The sequence below is a fragment of the Cardiocondyla obscurior genome, linkage group LG26 (genome assembly GCF_019399895.1).
Source record: "Cardiocondyla obscurior isolate alpha-2009 linkage group LG26, Cobs3.1, whole genome shotgun sequence".
Lineage (NCBI taxonomy): Eukaryota > Metazoa > Arthropoda > Insecta > Hymenoptera > Formicidae > Cardiocondyla > Cardiocondyla obscurior.
In genome coordinates this window covers 1,701,337-1,720,023 of record NC_091889.1, presented here as the reverse complement: position 1 = coordinate 1,720,023, position 18,687 = coordinate 1,701,337, and the positions used below count along the sequence as shown (strand labels likewise).

Here is an 18,687-nt window from a genome sequence, read left to right as displayed (position 1 = left end):
AAACTGAGAAAAAATTTACCACAAGCCACGGAAAATGACAACGCGTCAATTAATATAAACTGAACGAGCAAAGTGAAGAAGCGCTTGCGGTGCGGCTTCTTTTATAGCCGCGTTTTTCGAGAACGATCCATGTTATTACTTGGTTCCTCGAAAATTCTCGAATTAATTCCGCGAACGTAACGGAGTTTTCGCGTTACTTGTTGTCACTTTCATGAAATGATCTCGAAGGACGGAGCCTGACAACGTATTTATTAGCCTTTGTTGTTCTCTTGAACGAAAACAACGCGAGCTGTTTCGACGCGAGGTTACAGCTGTAATCTGTTTATATGATAAGAGACGTTAATAATTTGTTTCTCGAACAACAACATACAGTAAATTTTTTTTATTTTTTAACAACAATGTAATATTAAATAACAAAATAACATTTGTCAATTTAAGTTTTCTATCTTGCCGATAGAATCTATAAGTTCTATGTGACACAATTGATATGAGTTTATATTAACTACGAGAGAAAAGTTCTATACCTTCTTCCAGAAACGTGGGAATATAATACGTACACGCATACTTTTTTTCATCGGCATTAACTTTTAAAATTTGTTACTTACAAATGTCTTGCGTAATCATCGATGTTAAATGTTTTATGAAAATTTTAAAGAAGAATAAAGAGAAAACCGAATATTTAAAATATCTCTTTTCTTAATGCAAGTAGATCATTCAGCGTGAAAAAATATATTGGAAACATGTGCAAGAAATATTTTTTACTGTTCAGAAGGTAACATCGATTCGTGGAAAAGAAAGAAACGCCAGTCTTTATATAACATTGGACATGGAAAGTTTAAAATATGACGGATATCGAGGTGCTTATAGTCTTTGTTGTTATAGCTGTAAATGAGAAAACATTAAGGAAGTATTTTACTTGCACTGTGTAAAGAGTCGTAACACTTTGCAATAATTATTTTAATTCTAGTTAACTACGATACATTTAGATCAATCATGTTTGTTACTAATAATTTTTTTTGATTTTTTATCATCTTAAAGTTTAAATAAATTAAATATAAAAACTGTTTTAAAATATATTATTTTACAATTGCACGCATTTACTCAAATTTTTTTTTTACAATTAAGTGTACAGTTTTTAGTTTGATTATATTTATAATTATGTAAGTTTTGAATTGTATTATATCATCGTTTTAATTTTTAAATATCCAAACATCACAAATTTTTTACAGATTTTGAATGGGCAGTGAAACTAAATCGTTTAACTTTAAATTTTCTTGGACTTTGGCCTAAAAATGTAGAAAATTTTTCGCAAAAGTTACTATGTAATTTTCGAGTACTGATAATTTTACTAGGATTAATATTTAGTCTTTTAATACCTTCTGTGCATGCTTTAACAATAATTTTTGGAGATAGTTTGCTAATGTTAGACAATTTACAATTAACTTTACCAGTAATGAGTTGTTTGATAAGAATCATTATGCTGTGGTGGAAAAAAGAAGGTAAATAATTTTTTTATTATACAGGGTGTCTTATACCATATGACCCACCCTGAAGAAATAAATAGATCTTAAAAATTTGAATAAAAAAGTCCTATATTATTTTATAAAATTCTTAACCGTTATTAAGAAAAACATTAAAATGTATAAAATGTATAGGCGTAAGAACGATAAGGAAGACGCGAGCTGAACGAGCGCGACAAACGATGGTGCGCAACTACAAACAAAATTGGCGAAGTCAGCGCACAATAATAAGCGCCAATTTTGTTCGTAGTATGCGCGCCGTCGTCTGTCGCGATCGCTTAGCTCACGCCTTTTTTAACACTCTTACGCGTACACATTTTAATTTTTTTCTTGAAAATGATTAAGAATTTGATATCGAACATCTCTAAGAGATTGGTAATCTATAATTTAGTATTGTATTAGAAGATATGTATAGGACAGTTCTGGACCACTGTGTTAGTGTGTCCGTGTGACCTAGTGCGAAGGTTAATGACGTCACGTAGGTAGGGGGTTTTTCCTGGAATTACACTTTTGTCGACGATTCTCGGAACTCAATGTTTATAAAAATTAATATAAACAAAATTTGCGATTAAAATTGTGGTCTGGGGTAAAATTTAATATTTGTCGGCGATATTATTCTTTGTCGGCAAATGTATAATATTAAGAATTAATTTAAAACAAATTTGCGGTAAGCCAATACCGCTGCGTCGTAAACGCTTGTTCGTGAGAAGCGCCAAGTATGTTTTTTTGTGAATTTAATATTCGCGAGGGGAGATAATTTTTTTCATCTATTGCCGCGAGCTCGGTTACGCGCTACCATTGGTCGGGAGCGCTTAGTCGCGCGCTGTAATTGGTCCACTGCGACGGGTGTCAAACCCACGGTGTTACGCTGCGATCGTTCACAGGTTCACCGTTGACTGTTCGCGAATGCAGGCGCCCGCGCTTTTTGACACGAGCGGCCGCGTGTTTGTTACGGTCGGTAACGCAACGAGCGCCGTTCGCGTTGTCGTCGGTATATAATGTTAAGAATACGGAACGGTGAAAAAAGGATAGAGAGAATTATTGGATATTTATTTAAAAATGTATTTTGACAAATATTTTAATATAATACAATATATTGTAGCGCCGGATCCATGCGTGTAAAGATAATTTTTCACTTTATGTATCGATTTCATCACTCCGATAATTCATTCGCACGTTCGTGAATAAATAAAGTACTCTTTCTCTTTATAAAACGAACAATTTTTAATGACACATTAACCAAGCGCTCTTGACTAAGTCTCAGGAAGGACTGACTAAAGTGATAAACTAAACATATTCGTTTCTTAGCAACAAAAACGGGCAAACGAAACTACTATTTTACACAAAACTCATAACAGTCTTCAAGCTATCGGCGATCGACTTATGCCGCGGCAGCTACGCTCCGCATCTTTCCCGTGCGATCCGGCCAAACGCAACAATATTATATTTCTACAGGATTATTACAACCGCAAGCAATTCACAATCTATGAACTGTTTTCTGTCGAAGAAATTGCTGTCGCGTATAGCGTTCGCTGATTCGGTGTGATTCCTTACTGCGAATGCGATTTTATAGAATCGCTTGGACTCGTTGTTGATCTTACAAAAAAATCTCGATAAGTGGTGTGGCGAGGGCATATGCCCCGCCACTAACCAGCGAAAACTAGTCCTGGACGGCAACGAGCCGTCCACCGAGAAGCACTGGGCGAACATCGGCCCAGGCGACACCGGACGCGCCAAGGAGGTTTGTCGAACGACCACCGGTTTGACTATGGCGCGCGCCACCGAGTTAAGAGTAGGAGTTCCTCCACTCTCATCTCGACGGCTATATAAGCCGAGCTCGCGGCAGAGTTGGTATCTTGTCCGGATCCGTTCCTCGACCCGAACACATTTTCCAACTCCTCAGACTTCGGGCGCTCCCGAAGCCTCTTGCATAATCTCCGACTTGGGCGCTCCCGAGTCGTCCCCGGGCGTTTCCGGTGAGAGTCTTCCGCTGCCTTGGGCGCTCCCAAGGCAGAGTACAAACTCAGGTTCCTGGAAACCTCGGGCGCTCCCGAGGCTCCACCACCGAGGCAACCGGATACCGCCAGCGCCCCCTGGATATTCCGGGCCACCGAGATTCCCTAGACGGGCGCTCCCGTCTAGGCTCCGGATCTGTCGTACGGCACTCAGCCGACGATACCGCTGCAGTCGGGCGCTCCCGACTGCCGCCGACTCCAGAGCACTTTGTGCCGAACACGATCCTCCGGACGGGCGCTCCCGTCCGGCACCGGATCCGCTGTGCGACAGCTAGTCGTCAGCATCGCCGTGGTCGGGCGCTCCCGACCGCTGATCCTCGGGCCAGCCCGAGCAACCTCGGCTCTCCGACGGGCGCTTCCGTCGGCCCGGGCCGCAACTAGAATCCGACCTATCGCGTTCCGCCAAATCCGCGCAAACCCTGGCTCCGGCGAGCTTTAATCCGGCAAAACTACGCGACACCGAAAAGTCGCGATCGTTACAGTGGAAAACTCAAAAAAATTTAAACCAACTACAGCAGCAAAGCCAACTATCCTGAGCTTCCAAACGTTCCCGCCGACTTCACCGCTGGTGCCACATATCAAGGCTAAGCTCATGGACACCGGGATAGCCTTAGCTGATTAAATTTTACGTCTAATAGACCTCTCGCCTCCAGGAGCAACTCATCCGCCGAGAATCTTCGCCTCCACTGCAGCAACGCAGACAGAACCTCCGCCGCTGCTAGTCAACGCAGAGACGAAGACGGAGTTCACCAACGAAGAACCTTGGCTATTATCAGGCGACGGAAAGTGGAGACCAATAGAGGTCATGCTAACAGCGCCCCACATCAGCTATCGCGAACGCCGTCTTGACTAGGTCAAGCAGCATTTTTTGTAAAGTTGCCTTTACGGCGCAAAAGACAAACCCAAAGACAACAACTGTAAATTATTGTAAATATATTTTCTTATAATTTATCACCAACTTCCTTTTCTAAGAACACCTAGTCGACCTATACAAATGATTTCTAAATTTTAATACACCGTTTGGTGTAAACGTGGACTCGTCTGTCCATAAAATTATATCGGGGAATGAAACGTTCCGCCGATACTGCGCGATGAATCCTGTATAAATTGTTGTGATTATTATAATGCTTTTAAATTACATTAAAAGTATAAAAAATGAGTAATAATACCTTGACAGAACGCCAATCGTTGTTCGAAATCTCTTGGCAACATTTGTTGTACCCGCTGATAATGATACGGGTGCAAGTCATTGTCCCGTAAAGTGCGATGTATTTTGTATCTCAACAGGTTCAATTTGCATGCCGCACGTCGTATACTTGTTTCCGGACAAAAATTGAAGAAATTGAGAATATGTTCTTTCTTCCACACTTGCCAACGTACAGGAATACCTTTCGTATTGTGTATTAAACAGCCCGTCTGACGTAATCTGTTTACAGCACTAAAAATTGTATGATTTGAAGGGTGACATTTGCGATTCGGATGCCGTTCCGCGTAGATCGCAGCTGCACGATATGCGCATTCACCTGCTAAATCCCTACGCGATAATCATATCCGTATATTTCTCCGGACTGTATTGCATTTTTTAAAAGTCTCTCACAACGTGCATTCGAGCTGACGAGCGACTGAACGAGAAGATACCTAATTCTTGATGCTAAACTGAAATAATTGCATGTCAAGAAAGAAAAAAAAAGAATGAAGTTATTATTGTCAATTGTTTAGTAGAAAAATTGTTTTAGTTTAGCATCGAGAATTCGGAGAAGAATATAATTATAAAAGGAGTAAAGAATACGGAGAACAGAAGAAGTATGGAAGGGGAGATAAAAGAGATAATAAAGAAATTAAAGATAGAAGTAAAAGTGAAGGAGATAAAGAAAATTAAGAATAGAAATTGCGAAAAAAAAGAATAATTTTATTAAAAATGGGAAATAAAGAAAAAAAAGTGTTAAAAAGAAAGAAAAAAATGAAGGGAACAAAAATATAGATCCAGAAGAATAGATCATGGGAAAAGAGAAAAATAGGAAGAGACCTGAAAGAGATGGCAAAAACGGAAAAAGAAAAGGAAAGGAAGGTATAGTTAGGATGGAAGAAAATTAATATTGATGGTAGTTGGTGGTAGTGGAACCAACATAAGAAAGATTGGGTAAACGGAAGGGGAGAGAGAAGGAAGAAGGAAGAAGGAAGAACGAGGGAAAGGAAAGGGCGAGGGAAAAGAAAGAAACACATAAGAAGAGAGGAGAAAGGAAACGGTGGAGAATGGAATGGAGGAGAAAGAGGGAGAGTAATGGGGGAGGATGAGGGAAGAGAGAAGGAGAGAGAAGAGGGAGAGGAAAGAGAGGTGGTAGAGAGGAGCAAGATAGAAAAAAGACAAGAGGAAATTAAGATAGTATTCTGAAATGTGGCGGGGTTAGGAAACAAAGACAAGGATTTTTGGGAAAGATTAAAAGAATGGAATATAATGTTCCTGTTGGAGACATGGGTGGAAGAAAAAAGATGGAAGGAAATAGAGAGGAAGTTGCCAAGAAAGCACATATTGAGGGTACAATGAGCGAGCAGACGGAATAGAAAAAGAAGGGCGATAAAGGGAATGGAATAGGAATAAAAAAAGGGATGGAGATAATGGAGAAGGGAAGAGGAGAGTGAAAGAGAGAGAAACTTATGATGAAAAAGATAAGAATAAAGAATAAGATATGGAATTTAATAGAAGTATACATGAATGAGGAAAAGGAGGAAAAATAGGAATGGTTAAAAAACTGGATGGAGGGAGAAAAAGAGATAGGGAAAATAATAATTGGGGGAGATTTTAATGCGAGAACGGGGAGAAAAGGCAGAAGAAAACAGGAAGAAGGAGAGAAGGAGGAGGAAGGAAAGAGGAAATCTCAAAATAAAAAAATAAATAAAGAGGGAAGAAAAATGATTAAAATACTGGAGGAAATAAAATGGTTTATCATGAACGAGGATTGGAAGGAGCCGAAGAGAGGAGTTAGACATACGAAAGGCCAAAGGAGATGTCAGTAATAGATTATGTAATAAGGAATAAGAAGACATGGGAGGAGATAGAAGAAATAGAGATTGGAGACAAGGTAGACTCGGATTATTTTCTAGTTGAGATAAAAATTAAGGAAAAAAAAGAGGGGGAAGGAAAAAAAGGAGAGAGAAAGAGATGGAGATGGAACGAAGAAGGGACAAAGGATTTTAAAGAGAAGGCGGAGGAAATATGGGGAGAGAAAGGGGAAATGGCGGAATGGAAAAGAGTGAAAGAGGGAATTAATGAAATAATATAATATTAGAGGGGTGACAAGATAAGAGAGAATACGAACAAGGGAAAGGGTGGTGAGATGGAGAGTGCAGAAGAGAAAAGAAAAAAAGTAAAATAGGCTTAAAGGGATTGGAGAAGAGGAGGGAGAGAAAGAGATGACTACAGAAGGATGAGGAGAAAATATAAAAAAGGCAGAAAGATGGGTGGAGGAGATATAAAGGATAAAGACGGAGAAGCAGATTTGGGAGCTCATAAGAAGAAGGAGAGAAAGAAGAGAAAAGGAGGGGAAGAGAAGGTGGAAATGTGGAAATGGGAAGAATATTTCAAAAATATAATGGAGGGAGTGGATTATAGAGTGGTGAAGAGAAGGAGAGAGGAGAAAGAAGAAATGGAAGGTGAGGAATTGAGTAAGGAGGAAGTAAAAAAAACATTAAAAAAAATAAAGGAAGAGAAAGCGGTAGGAGGAGACGGAATACCAGGAGAAGTATGGAAATATGGGAGAAAGAAAGAGGAGGACTGGATATAGGAAACATGTAATAAAATTTGGAAAGGAAAGGAATGGATAAAGGAATGGGAGGAGGGTACAGTAGTACCAGTAAAAAAAGAGGAAATGGAGACAAAGTGGAGGAATTTAGAGAATTTACGATAATGCCGACACTTTATAAATTATACACAATAATACTGGAAGAAAGATTAAAAAATGAAGTAGAGGAAAAGAGGATCTTGAATGAAGAACAAACGGGATTTAGAAAAAGGATGGGGGCAATAGATAATGTATATATAATAAATTATTTAATAAACAGACAGGTAAACAAGAAAGGAGGAAAGCTGACATTATTATTTGTGGATTTGAAGGTGGCATTTAATAGAGTGGATAGAGAGGTGCTATGGAGATGTATGGAAAGAGAAGAGATAAATAAAGATGCGATAGGAAGGTGTGAGGAGCTATACAAAGAAACGAGATGCAGGGTAAGAGTAAGAGAGGAAATGGGAAGGAAATTTTGGACGGGGAAAGGGGTGAGGCAGGGATGTTTGTTAAGTCCGTTTTGATTTAGTATACTAATAGCAGACTTGGAAAAAGAATTAAAATGGGGAGGATGAGGGGGAGTAAAACTGAAGGAAGAAAAAATTTTTTCTCTGACGTACGCGGACGATATAGTTTTAATTGCGAAGGAAGAAGACGAAATGAGAAGCATGATAACAAAATTAGATGAGTATATTAAGAACAAAAGGACTGGAACTGAACGTAAAAAAATCAAAAGTGATGAGATGCAGAAAGAGGGGAGACGAGAGAAAAGAGTGAGTTAAACATGGGGGGGAAGGCGATAGAAGAAGTGAAGGAATATAATTACCTGGGGTATACGTTGGATAAACAGGGAAAACAAGAAAGACATGTGAGAGAAAGGATAAGGAAGGCGGCGGCGGTGATGAGAAAGGTATGGAGGATAGGAAAAAAAAATTTGAAGGGGATTGGGGGAAGAGAGATAGTTTGACTCTTTGATAAATTGATTTGGACGGTGATGGCGTATGGGGTGGAAATCTTCGAATGGAGGGAAAGAGAAAAAATGAAAAAGCTGCAGGAAAGATATCTGAAATGGGTATTAGGGGTGGGAAGAGAAACACCATACATGATTTTGGAGGAATTACAAAGAGACAAATTGAAGACGAGAATGAGGAGAAGGGTCTGCGGATTTGAAAAAAGGTTGGAGGGGGGAAGAAGAAGTGGATTAGCAAAAAAAATGCTGGGAGAAAATTAAGGATGAAGGGAAAAGAGGGAAAGCGGAGTCAAGATGGGAGAAAAAAAGGAGAGAGGTTTTGAAGAGAAAGATGAAATAATGAAAAAAATGGGGAAGAGTGAGACGATGGAGGACGGAACAAAATGGATGGAAGAACTGGAAAGAAAGGACAAGGAAGAGCAAAAATGAAAGAAATGGGAGAAGATAGAAAAATCAAGATACAACGTGGTATATGAGAATAAAAGAGCAAGGAACACCAAATTATCTGACAAGAGAGTAAAATAAGAAAAAATGGAAGAGATTGGCGAAATTTAGATTAGGAGAAGAAATGAAGGGGAACATGTATTGAGAAAAGGAAGAGAAAAGGTTATGTAGAATGTGCGGAAGGGAGGTAGAAACATGGAAGTACCTGTGGGAGAAATGCGGAAGATAAGGGGCGGAGGATGAATAGAAAGACTGAGCAGAAAGGGTGTTAAGTAGAGGGGAGAAGGGAGAAAAATGGCTGAGAAAGATACAGGAGTTTAGGGGTGAGAGGGGGATGAAGAAAGAGAGGGAACAGGAGGAGAGGGAATGGGACAAAGGGGAGGAGGAAGGGGAGAAATGTGAGGGAGGAAGGATGGGTAGAAGTAAAAGAAGAACAGTGAAAGGGGAGAAGGGAAAAGGAGGAGTGGATTAAAAGGGAAAGAAATTATGACGAAATAAAAGAAAATGCATAAACGGGAGTGTTTCGGAAGCGAAAGTCCCGGGAGAGAAAAAGAGAGATAATATAAGGAACGATAGTAGAAAGCGTTGCGTTATGATGAAGAATGCGAGAGAGAGAGAGGGAGGAGAGAGAAAAGTGAGAAATGTGAGTGAGAGTGAGAGGTTTGGTACGAGTGAGATGAGATGTTGAGAGAGGCGGATGAGTAAGTGAGAGAAGGAAAAGCAAGGAGGAAATGTAAAACTGATTGTAACTCCAATGGGAAATCAATAAAGACTACATACATACTACACACATATTCGGTTTTAAAAGGTCAAATCATTCTTCAAAGTTGAGACGGCTTTTATACTTTTTTTAAATATATCTCGAAAAGTAGTTAAGATATAAAAAAACGTTTTATACAAAAGTTTTATAGTAAAAATAGCACTATTTTTATATATAAACGTGTTTATTTTCCCTTTCGGGGTACACTGACTCTCTTTACAAACATAAATCTTTTTATATAACATATTGTTCGAATCTTAGTATAATTTCTCGCATTAGCGGCTTAATATAACCCAGATCATGCTTCGATCACGTGCACGATCAGCAGGTCGACCGAGCGTTACCGTGTGTTGATGTTTGGGCCTGGCAATATACATCGTCAGTTAATGTATCACTACGAATATTTGTGAATAAAATTTCTCCGCTGTATTAATTTTGTTAACCGTGGCTTTTAGAATTTTCTTTATTATTTGTCGTGACGTATTTTCGCCTGCTCGATCCGTCTCGAATGTTCTCGATGTACCGAAGGTATATTAGGAGATGCCAGAGCTGATTTCGCGCCTTTAAGTATTTAGTGCTTGTAGACTGTGCACAGTCACGTTTGTAATAACTTATCGCCAACGTCGAGGATTCTTAGAATTCACAGCGATTTTCTCTGTATTCAGTGCAAATTTCTCGCGATTGATTCTAAATATAGACTACTGTTATTGACTAAATTTAGACGCGTTTTTTTTTCTTGGTTTTCTGCATTCCATTTCGATTTCGTGCCTTGTTTCCGTTTCTTTTCATACACATCATAACCAGCAACGTACATAAACTTTTACATATCTTTTCAACTTTAACTAATTCTTTTACCATTTCCATCTTCCTTTCATACAATAAACATTTTCTATTATCTATCTTAATTCTACTTTCCAATCTTCTTTGTCAGTCTTTTTTACCTGAAAATAATTCCGCTTTACTTACTTGCTACGCTTTTCTTAATCTTCTAATACTTAATCTAATCACCGTGAGAGAGAGAGAGAGAGAAAGAGAGAGAGAGAGAGAGAGAGAGAGAGAGAGAGAGAGAGAGAGAGAGAGAGAGAGAGAGAGAGAGAGAGAGAGAGAGAGAGAGAGAGAGAGAGAGAGAGAGAAAGAGAGATATCACACCATATCATTTCACTCATCCATTTTTTTTCATTTACCTCTTTCATTCCTTAGACCCCCGCTTCCGACGTTTTTTCTTCTTAATTCCCTTGTTTTTCTTTTTTATACATACTTTTATTTACCCCAATTCTTTCCCTTGTTCTTTTCAAAATTTTTAACCATTTTTCTTTTCTACCCTCCTCACTTAAAATTTTCTCTACCATTTTTTCCCAGCTCCTTCCTATCCCCCAGTCTTCACATTCTGACCATACATGATCTTCTCCATTTCCATGCATATTCTACATTTTCTATCTTTTTTTTTCCCAATACCTGTTTTCTCTCATCCCTTCCCCTAATCTAAACCACGCTATTCTTTTCCATCTTTCTTCTTTCCAACCCTTCTTTAAATATTCCGGTATTCCTTCCCCTTTCACTCTTCCATAATATTTTTTGAACTTTGATGAATTTAGCTTTTCCCACCTCTCCTCTCTTTGCAATTCCTTATCTTTTACTACCAGGTTTTCTTCCCTTATCTCTTTTCTTATTTTTGTTCCCTCCACTTCTTCTAATAACCATCCTATTTTTTTAAAAAAACTCTTTTCTTTCCTTTTCCCACTTCCCAACCGCTTTTTCTTCCCTCGTCTTTTCCTTCATATCCTCTCAACACCATTTCGCTAATTCTCACCCTCTTCCTTTCTCTAATCTCATCTCGTATTTCCACGCTTTAATACCTGCTCTTCCCCTCAATTTTTTTCTTTGTAATTCCTCTCTAACGATACAACCTGGTACATTTCTCTTTACCCCCAATATCCATCTTAGATATCTATCTTGTAATCTCTCTACCTCTTCCCTTTCTTTTCACCTCCATATCTCTAATCCATAATTAACCACCGTTCAAACCAATCTGTTAAACAACCAAATTCTTCTCCCCCAGTCTTTTCCAAATTTCAGAGAAGAAATCAAACTGCCGCAGATATACAAAAAAAACAGTCTTTGCATTTTAAGTTTTACGTGGGTTATTAACTGTCCAAGCGTATCAAAATTTACACATCAATTACAATGGGTTGGGTTAGGTTAGCTTTAACAATCGTGAGGCCCCCCGCAGGGGAGCCGAACCTCCTGTCTGCCATTTTTTATTATGGAGAAAATTATAAATTTAATAAAGTTTCGGTTAAATGTCTGTGAATATAATAAATACCTTTATTAAACTTTTGTTTTCCAACTTTATAAATTTTATAAATATTATATATTATTGTTTAAATATTATAAATATAAATATTATAAATTTTATAAAATTGAAAATAAAAATTTATTTACCTCCTTTCAAAATGTAAATATAGTCATTTATACCGATCACAATAGAACTTTCGCTTCAGAAACGCGGCGTACTGATAGTATAGTTAGTCAGTGGGAAGTGTGTGTAGAGGCAGAGAAGAGTGGAGAGAGGGAGGATAAGAAAGGGGTGGATAGGATTGTGCAAAAGGGGTTGGGTAAAAGGGTTGATTAGAGGGAAGTGCGTGGGTGAAAAGAGCGAGGAGAAAAAAGGGATAGAATAAGAGAGCGGGATTTTGAGGTTAGGTAGTAAATAGGAAAGTAAAAGGTGTGAGTGAGAAAGTAAAAGTGGGTAAGGAGAGCAAGGGGAGGGCAGAAGGAGGTGAGGGGGGATAAAATAAAAAAAGGGTATAAGGGAAGAAGGGAGAAGGGGAGGTAGAGGTGGAGTGAAAGTAAGAAAACTGGAGGAGTAAGCAGGAAGTGACTAGGAAAGGAGAAGGAAAGAGAGCGAGACAAAAGATAATAAGAAAGAGAGAAGTAAGAAGAAGAAGGAAAGAAGCAACGAAAGAGGGAAAGGTATATAACGGGTGAACAAAAGACAAGGTGAGAGACAAGGAAAAAGAAAGCATAGTGAGATAAAGGGTAAATATGGATAAGAGGCAGGAAGAAATATTAAAGAGGGGGAGAGGGAGGAGTGGAAGTATGATAGGGGTAGAGGATGTCATGAAAAGGAAAAGAGAGGAAAAAAAAGGGGAGGATGAAAATGAAATAGTGCAAATTAGAAAAGAGATAAAGAAGAGAGCCACAAAAGAAGAGGCAGAAGACAAAGGAGAGACAGAGGGGGAGATACTAAAGATAGTCAGGGAGATGAGAGAGGAGATAAGAAGAGAGATAAAGGAGTTAAAGGAAGATATCAAAGGAATGAAAAAAGATTTGGAGATATTGAGAAGAAAGGAAAAAGAATGGAGGGAAGAGAGAGAAGCATTGATTGGGAAAGTGAAAGAATTGGAAAGGAAGATAGAGAAGGAAAAGAAAGAATACGAGGAAGTGAAGTATAAGATAGAAAAGGTTGGAGAGAAAAAATGAAGAGATGGAAAAGGGGGAAAGGAGAAAAAATATAATAGTAAAAGGAGTGAAAAGCACAGAGGATAAGAAGAAAATGGAGGGAGAGATAAAGGAGATAATAAGAAAGTTAGGAGTAGAAATAAAGGTGGAAGAGATAACGAAGTTAAGGGAAGGAAATGATGGAAAAGGAGAGATAATTTTAGTTAAAATGGAGAATGAGATGGAAAAAGAAAAGATGATGAAAAATAAGGAGAAGCTAAAGGGAACAAAGATATGGATTCAGGAAGATAGAACATGGGAAGAAAGAAAAATAGAAAGGGATATAAGAGAGGTAGCAAGAAAGGAGAGAGAAAAGGAAAGGAAGGTGTGGATAAGCGGTGAAAAGATTAATATAGACGGGACCTGGTGGTGGTGGAACCAACATAAGGAGGACTTGGTTAACGGAAAAGGAGACAGAAGAAAGAAGGAGGAACAGGGGGAAGGAGAAGGAGGGAGGGAGAAAAGGGTGACATAGAAAAAAAGAAGGAGGAGAGAGGTGAGGGAAGGAAGAAGAGAGGAAATAAGAGAGAGATGAAAGGAGAGAAGGAGGGAGAGGGAGAGAGGAAGGAAGAAGGAGAGGAGGAAGAGAGGGAGGTGTATAAGAGGAGAGATAGGCAAAATGAATGGAGTATAGCATATTGAAACGTGGCGGGATTGGAGAACAAGGATAGAGATTTTCGGGAGAGGTTAAAAGAATGGGACGTTATGTTCCTATTGGAAACGTGGATGGAGGAAAAGAGATGGAAGAGAATTGAAAGAATGTTGCCGAGAGAGTACATATGGAGAAAGCAATGGGCCAGCAGAAAGAACAGAAAAGGGAAAGCGAAGGGAGGAATGATAATAGGAATAAAAAAAAGAGATAGAAGTAATAAATGAAAGGAGAGGAGAAGGGGGGAGAGAGGGGATTATGGTGGAAAGGATAAAGATCGAGAATAAAATATGGAATCTAGTTGGAGTATACAGGGTGTCTCAGCCCATGTGTAAAATCCTATACAGATAGGTAGGTCTTAGGGAGATAAATAAAAAAGTTATTTAACATTTTGTAAAATTCTAAATTGTTATTGAGAAAAAAATTAATTTGTCTAGCGCAAGAGCGACAAGGAAGCTGCGGGCAAGTGAGTGCGACAGGCGATTGGCGCCGTCGCCTATCGCGCTCACTCATCTATAGCTTCCTTGTCCTCTTGTGCTAGACAAATTAATTTTTTTTTCAATAAGTATTGAAAATTTTTCAAAACGTTAAAGAACTTTTTTATTTATCTTTTTAAGACCTACCTATCTGTATAGGATTTTACACATGGGCTGAGACACCCTGTATATGAACGAAGAAGAGGATGAAAAATGGGAATGGATAAAGAATTGGATGGAGGGAAGAGAGGAGACAGGGAAAACAATAATCGGGGGAGACTTCAATGCGAGAACGGGAAGTGAGGGAAGGAGGATACAAGAAGAGGGGAAAAAGGAGGAGGAAGGAAAAAGAAAATCGTTGGATAGGAAAATAAATAAAAAGGGAAGGAAAATGATAGAAATATTGGAAGAAACGGGATGGTTTATTGTGAACGGAGGACTTGAAGGAGACGAAGAAGGGAAATGGACATACGAGGGACCAAGAGGAACATCGGTAATAGACTACGTGCTAGGAAACGAGGAAACATGGAAGGAGATGCAAGGAATGGAAATAGCAGAGAAGATCGACTCGGATCACTTCCCAGTGGTGGTGAAAATAGAAGGAAAGAAAAAAGAAGGAGAGGGAAAAAGAGGGAAAAAAGGAGAGACAATGAAATGGAGATGGAGCGAGGAAGGGAGGGAAGAATTTAAGGAAAAAGCAAAAGGAATATGTAGTGAGAAAGGAGAGATGGTGGAGTGGAAGAGTATGAAGAAAGAAATTAACAAAATACTAGAAAAAGGACAAGACGGAAGAGAGAGCAAGCAAAGGAGAGGATGGTGGGACGAGGAATGTAGAGAGGAAAAAAGAAAGGTAAGGAAGGCGTTAAGAGAGTGGAGAGGGGGAAGGGGAAGAAGGAAGGAATACAGAGGAGAGAAGAAGAAATATAAGGAATTATGTGAAGAGAAGAAAAGGAAAGAAGTAGAGAGATGGATAGAGGAAGTGAAAGGAATAAAGACGAAGAAACAAATATGGGATCTATTAGGAAGAAAGAGAAGAAAGGGAGGCTTAGGAGGAGAGAATGTGGTAATGAAGGATTGGAAAGAATACTTCAGAAACATAATGGAGGGCGTAGAATACAGAGTGGTAAAAAGAAAGAGGGGGGAGAGAGTAGAAATGGAAGAGAATGAACTAAGTAAAGAAGAAGTGATGAAGGCAGTAAGGAAGGTAAAGGAAGGAAAAGCGTTAGGAAAAGATGGAATTCCAGGAGAGGTGTGGAAATTTGGGAGGGAAGAAATGATAGAATGGATCTGGAAAATGAGTATGAAAATATGGAAAGGAAAAGAATGGATAAAGGAGTGGAAAGAAGGAATAGTGGTTTCAGTGAAGAAGAAAGGAAAGGAAGACAGAGTGGAAGATTACAGAAGAGTGACGATCATGCCAACTCTTTATAAAATATACGCAACAATATTGGAAAAAAGAATAAAAAGGGAGGTAGAAGAGAAAGAAATTCTGGCAGAAGGGCAGACGGGTTTTAGGAAAGGAATGGGAACACTGGATAATGTATATATTAGGAACTATTTAATAAATAGACAAGTAAATAAGAAAGGTGGAAAATTAACGTTATTTTTCGTGGACTTAAAGGCAGCATTTAATGGGGTAAATAGGGAGGTGTTATGGGAGTGTATGGAAAAGGAAGGAATAAGCGAGGGTATGATAAAAAGACGCAAAGAGCTGTATAAGGAAACGAGATGCAGAGTAAGAGTGAGGGGGGAGAAGGGGGGGAGGAGTTGTGGACGGGTAGGGGGGTGAGACAAGGATGTCCTTTGAGTCCACTTTTATTCAACATATTGATAGCAGATTTGGAAAGGGAATTAAAAAAAGGAGGATGGGGGAGTGAAGATAAAGGGGGAAAGGATATATTCAATGAGTTACGCGGATGATGTGGTGCTAATGGCAGAAGAAGAGGACGACATGAGGAGCATGATGAGTAGGTTGGAAGAATATCTGAGAAGGAAAGGATTAGAATTAAACGTAAAAAAATCAAAAATAATGAGATGCAGAAAGGGGGGAGAAAGAGATAGGAAAGTGCATTGGAGATGGGGAGGGAAACCGGTAGAGGAAGTGAGTGAGTATAATTATCTGGGATATACATTAATGAGGAATGAAAGACAGGAACAACAGGTAAGAGAGAGAACAAGGAAGGCGGCAGCGGTGATGGAAGGAGTGTGGAGCATGGGAAGAAGAAAGTTTGGAGGAGACTGGGGGAAAAGGATGTGGCTGTTCGACAGGTTGATTTGGACGGTAATGGCATACGAGGTGGAAATATTCAAATGGAAGGAAAGACAAAAAATGGAAAAAATACAGGAGAAATACATAAAGTGGATATTAAAGGTGGGAAGAGTAACACCAGGATATACGGTGATGGAAGAGATGCAGAGGGACAAATTAAGAACAAGAATGAGAAGGAGGGTATGGGGATTTGAAAAGAGATTAAAAGAAAAAAGAGGAAACGTGGTGGCGAGAAAACGCTGGGAAGAAATTAAGGAAAGAGAGAAGAGAGGAAAAGCAGAGGCCGGATGGGAAAGAGAAAGAAAAGATTTTCATAAAGAGAAGAAAGAAATAGTGATGAGAATGGGAGGATGAGGGGGAACAGAGAATGGAACGGAATGGTTGAATGAAATGGAAAAGAAAGACAAGGAGGTACAGAGAAGGGAGAGATGGGAGAAGATAGAAAACTCAAGGTATAATAAGTGATATGCAAGAATAAAGGAAAAAGAAATTCCAAAATACTTGAAGATGGATTGGAAGAAGAGGAGATAGAGAAGAATGGCTAGATTCAGATTGGGAGAAGAAATGAGGGGAAATAAATATTGGGACAAAGAGGAGAGAAGATTATGCAGGGTATGTGGAAGAGAAACAGAGACGTGGGAGCATGTGTGGGAGGAGTGCGGAAGATGAGGAGCGGAGGGTGATTGGGGGGATTGGGTAGAAAAAGTGTTGAGCGGAGATGGAGAGGGGGAGAGATGGTTAAGAGACAAACATAGCTTCAGAGGAAAATTAGAGGGTGAGAGGGGGGAGGGATGCGAGTCGGAAACGGAGAGGGAGGGGGGAGAATGAGAAAGGGCAGGAAGAGAGGGACGAAGGCGAGAGGGTTTGGTAAGGGGAGGAATAGTAAGGAAAATTAAATTAAAGGAAAGAAAAGAAAAGAGTAAAAAAAAAACGAAAGGGTTTCGGAAACGAGGGTCCGGAGAGAGAGAAAAGGTAGAGAGAGAGAGGATAATAATATAAGGATTAATTTTAAGAAAACGTTAGAAGGTGATAAGAGGCGGAGAGAGGAATGGGGGGGGGGGAAAGAGAGCGAGAGACGGGCATGAGAGGAAGTATGGATTGAGTGCGTGAGGAGGTAGGAATGGAGGAATGAGAGGAACAGGATGAATGAGTGATGGTGAGAGAAGGAAGGAGAATGGACGAATTGTAAAGATTGTAATCCTACGGGGAGCCAATAAATTATATACTATACCGATCACAATACCATAAATACCTGCCATATTTTTGAAACTTTCTTAGTAAATATTTTTTTAACGGGGAGGGGCCGACCTCTAAAAAGTGGTCAAGGTCACTCAGAAAGATAACCTTGACAACATATGTCAAGGTCAAGGTAATCAGGGTTTGCTCCCCTAAAGTGCATAATTACCCTTTTTACTTCTGCTATTTCCATTCCTTTCCAATTCCATTTTATTTTTTTTCATCTCCCTCCCCCCTTTTTCCATCTTAAAATCTTGGTCTTTTCTACATTTATTTTCAGTCTTTTTTTTTCTACATATTCCTCTAGACTTTTCAACATTCCTTTCATTCCTGTTTCATTTTCCGCCACCAAGGCTATATCATCCGCGTAGGCCAGCGAGTACATCCTCTTTCCTTTCATTTTTATTCCACCCCATTCCCCCCTTTCCAATTTTTCATCTAAATCCGTCAGTAATAGTGTAAACAAGCTCAGACTAAGCAAACAGCTCTGTCTTACCCCTTTTGTCGTCCAAAATCTTTCCCCCTCTTTCTCTCTTATTCTGATTTTGCTTACTGTCTCCTCCAAAATTTCCTTGCACCTTTTTACCAATCCTTCTCTGACCCCTCTGTAACAGAATTAATCTAATTCCGTTGAGATACCCTAGATCTTACGGGTAGCGCGAAAAACACCTATGTGAAGTTGTTACGTCAAGAAGATTATTTTTTATTAAATGATTAATTGAACGAAATCCTCGAGAAAGGTATTTGCGGATAAGGTAGGAAAATGACGTACCACCAAATTTTACGTGGGATTCGAGATTCGAATCCACGCAATTTTACGCGCAGATTAAATATTTTAAAATTTCGAATTCAGATTGAGCGCGTAAATGGTTCTTTTTTAGAGAAAGGAAATATGAATCATTATTCTCTGGGATAGAACCAGGCGTGATTGTTCGCTTTTGGAGAATAATTAGGGTAATTATAAAATAATCAAATCATAATTTCAATAAAACAAAAATAACAAATTTAATTTTAAATATGATGTTTAAAATTACAAAAAAGAGAATTGATCATTAAAGTAAACTG

General features: G+C 39.0%; 1 protein-coding gene across 1 annotated transcript in view; it reads left to right on the top strand.

Annotated features, from left to right (window-relative positions):
* The first annotated feature begins 826 nt into the window (after window positions 1–826).
* The window catches only part of LOC139111898 (odorant receptor 4-like), a 71,858-nt gene continuing 53,997 nt past the window's right edge, over window positions 827–18,687 (top strand). Inside the window, exons 1-2 of the mRNA XM_070672494.1 lie at window positions 827–857; window positions 1,230–1,499. Of these exons, the coding sequence (XP_070528595.1) occupies window positions 827–857; window positions 1,230–1,499 (301 nt within the window). The remainder of the gene's footprint in view (window positions 858–1,229; window positions 1,500–18,687) is intronic.